The sequence below is a fragment of the Chaetura pelagica genome, unplaced genomic scaffold, assembly GCF_000747805.2.
Source record: "Chaetura pelagica isolate M959 unplaced genomic scaffold, ChaPel_1.0 scaffold1386, whole genome shotgun sequence".
Taxonomy (NCBI): Eukaryota; Metazoa; Chordata; class Aves; order Apodiformes; family Apodidae; genus Chaetura; species Chaetura pelagica.
The window spans coordinates 4625-6766 of record NW_009953732.1 but is presented as its reverse complement, the minus strand read 5'-3'; the positions used below and the strand labels follow the sequence as shown (position 1 = coordinate 6766).

The following is a 2142-nucleotide window of genomic DNA, read 5'->3' as shown; positions in this document are numbered from 1 at the left end:
GAGAGAAGGAGGAGGAGGAGAGAGAAGGAGGAGGAGGACAGAGAAGGACAGAGAAGGACAGAAAGTCTAAAGAAAAGATCTAAAAAAGGTCTGAAAAAAAGAGCAAAGAAATAAGACCTAGAAGATCTAGATCTGGATCTAAAGAGATCTGAAACACATCCAAGAGGGTCCAAAAAGGCCCCCAAAAAAAGGGCTCTAGAAGATTGTCCAAAAGGCCCTTGAAAAGGCCCTTCAGAAGGTCCTTCAAAAGCCTCCAGAAGACCCCAAATCCCCTCCCAGGGGAACCCACTCCCCCAGCAGGACCCCCAACATCTCCAGACCAGGAGGACCCACCTCCACCTTTCCCACTTTCCCCCCCCTCAAACCAAGGACACTTTTCCCCTCCTCCCAGCTTCTCCAAACCCTCCCAGGGAGGTTTTGTCCTGGACCTTCTCGCCGGTCATGGCGAAGGGGGCGTTGAACCACTGCTCAAAGGTGCTGCAGCTCTTGAAGATGGTGGGGAGGAGGAAGTTGAGGAGGGCCCAGAGCTCTGGAAGCTTGTTCTGCAAAGGGGTCCCTGTGAGGAGGAGACGTCTTGGGGCCACGTAGTGGGTGTTGAGGACCTGGGTGAGCTTGCAGTGGTGGTTCTTCATCCTGTGGCCTTCATCCACGATCATGTACTTCCAACGGATCTGGGGGGAAGGGGAAAAGGGGGTTTGGGGGGGGTTGAGGTTGGGTTGGGGGCTCCTTCCATTGGAGAATCCAACCAACTGGGCCTTTGGAGGTGGCCAAGGGAGATCTTGGTTGGTTGGGCTGGTGGGAACCTGCTCTAGATCTCCAGGTGATGCTCCCAACCAGGATTTGGGGTCCCAAGATGGAGACGGGGTTGGGGAGGACGTGGAGAAGGTGACAAACTCAGGGTGGATTTGGGGAATTTTTTCCCTCTTTCTGGAGAGTTTGGACCATTCATGGATCAAAGCTGAGGGAGAACATGGTCCCCTTGGACCCCTCAAGCTGAGGTGTTGGGGTCCAACCCAGGAGAGGAGCCAATTCCAAGAGGAAACCCCTTCAACCTGGAGTTGGGATTTGGTGTTTCGGGACCAACACAACTTTTGCCAAAGGGAAACAAAAAAAATCACCAGAATGGGGCAAAACTGGGAGAAACCCCCAAAGTTTGACCTGCAGCTCCAGCCAGGGAAAAAAATCCTGCAGGAAAGTGCCCAAAAAGAGACATTTTCTTGGGAATTGCTCCATCCAAAAGGGAAAAACTAAGACTTTTTGGGGCTGCTCGAGGCCCAGAACAAGGAGGAGGCTCCAGAATTGGTGGCACCTCCGACCCCCCAGCAGCTCCTGACCCCCCAGGAGGTGCAAGATCCCGGGAAAGAGGTTGGATTTTTTCCAGCAGGGAATGTAGGGGAAGCTTGGGAAGTTCCAGACCCACCTTGGCCAGGATGTGCTTGTCCTTGATGATGTACTCATAGGTGGTGAGGAGGACGTTGAACTTCCCGCTGCGGAGCTGCGGGACGAAGGCGCGTCGAGCGGCCGGGGAGCCCTGGGCAGGGAATTCCAGGAGCAACGTTATTCCAGGAAGTGGGAATTGCTGGGGAAATGGGAAAGGGGATGTGGGGAAGGGAGGAGGTGGGTGTGGTGCCAGGGAGGAGGTTCTTCCTGCTGCGAGGGAAGGAAGAAGTCGAGTGGTTTGGACCCACCGGGAACGTCGCGGCTTTCTCGGGATAACGGGAACGTTGGAGGCAGGAGAGGGGGAAAAGTGGGAATTCTGGGAAAAAGGGGCAGGGAGGACACCAGGACTTGCCTTGTAGGAGACCTTCACCACGGAAGGAGCCCACTTGTCAAACTCGTAGGCCCAGTTGGACAAAGTTCTGGGGGAAAGACAGAGGGAAATGGGGAAAACCCACGTGGGGCTCCGGGAGAAACTCCAGGAGGGGCTGGGAGGAGGGACTGGGACCCCCTGGGTGCTGGGAGGAGGGACTGGGACCCCCCCTGGGTGCTGGGAGGAGAGAATGGGACCCCCTGGGCGGTGGGATGGGGGCCTGGGACCCCCCCTGGGTGGGGGGCTGGGGGCCTGGGAACCCCCTGGGTGCTGGGAAGAGGGACCGGGACCCCCTGGGTGGTGGGAGGAGGGACTGGGACCCTCTGGCTGGT

At 57.0% G+C, this 2142-nt stretch overlaps 1 protein-coding gene across 1 annotated transcript in view; it reads right to left on the bottom strand.

Annotated features, from left to right (window-relative positions):
* Window positions 1–402: 402 nt before the first annotated feature.
* Window positions 403–2142, bottom strand: part of LOC104391439 (transcription activator BRG1-like) — a gene marked incomplete at both ends in the record, with an annotated part of 2739 nt that continues 999 nt past the window's right edge. Inside the window, 3 exons of the mRNA XM_010000713.1 lie at window positions 403–671; window positions 1421–1531; window positions 1793–1859. Coding sequence (XP_009999015.1) covers window positions 403–671; window positions 1421–1531; window positions 1793–1859 — 447 coding nt within the window. The remainder of the gene's footprint in view (window positions 672–1420; window positions 1532–1792; window positions 1860–2142) is intronic.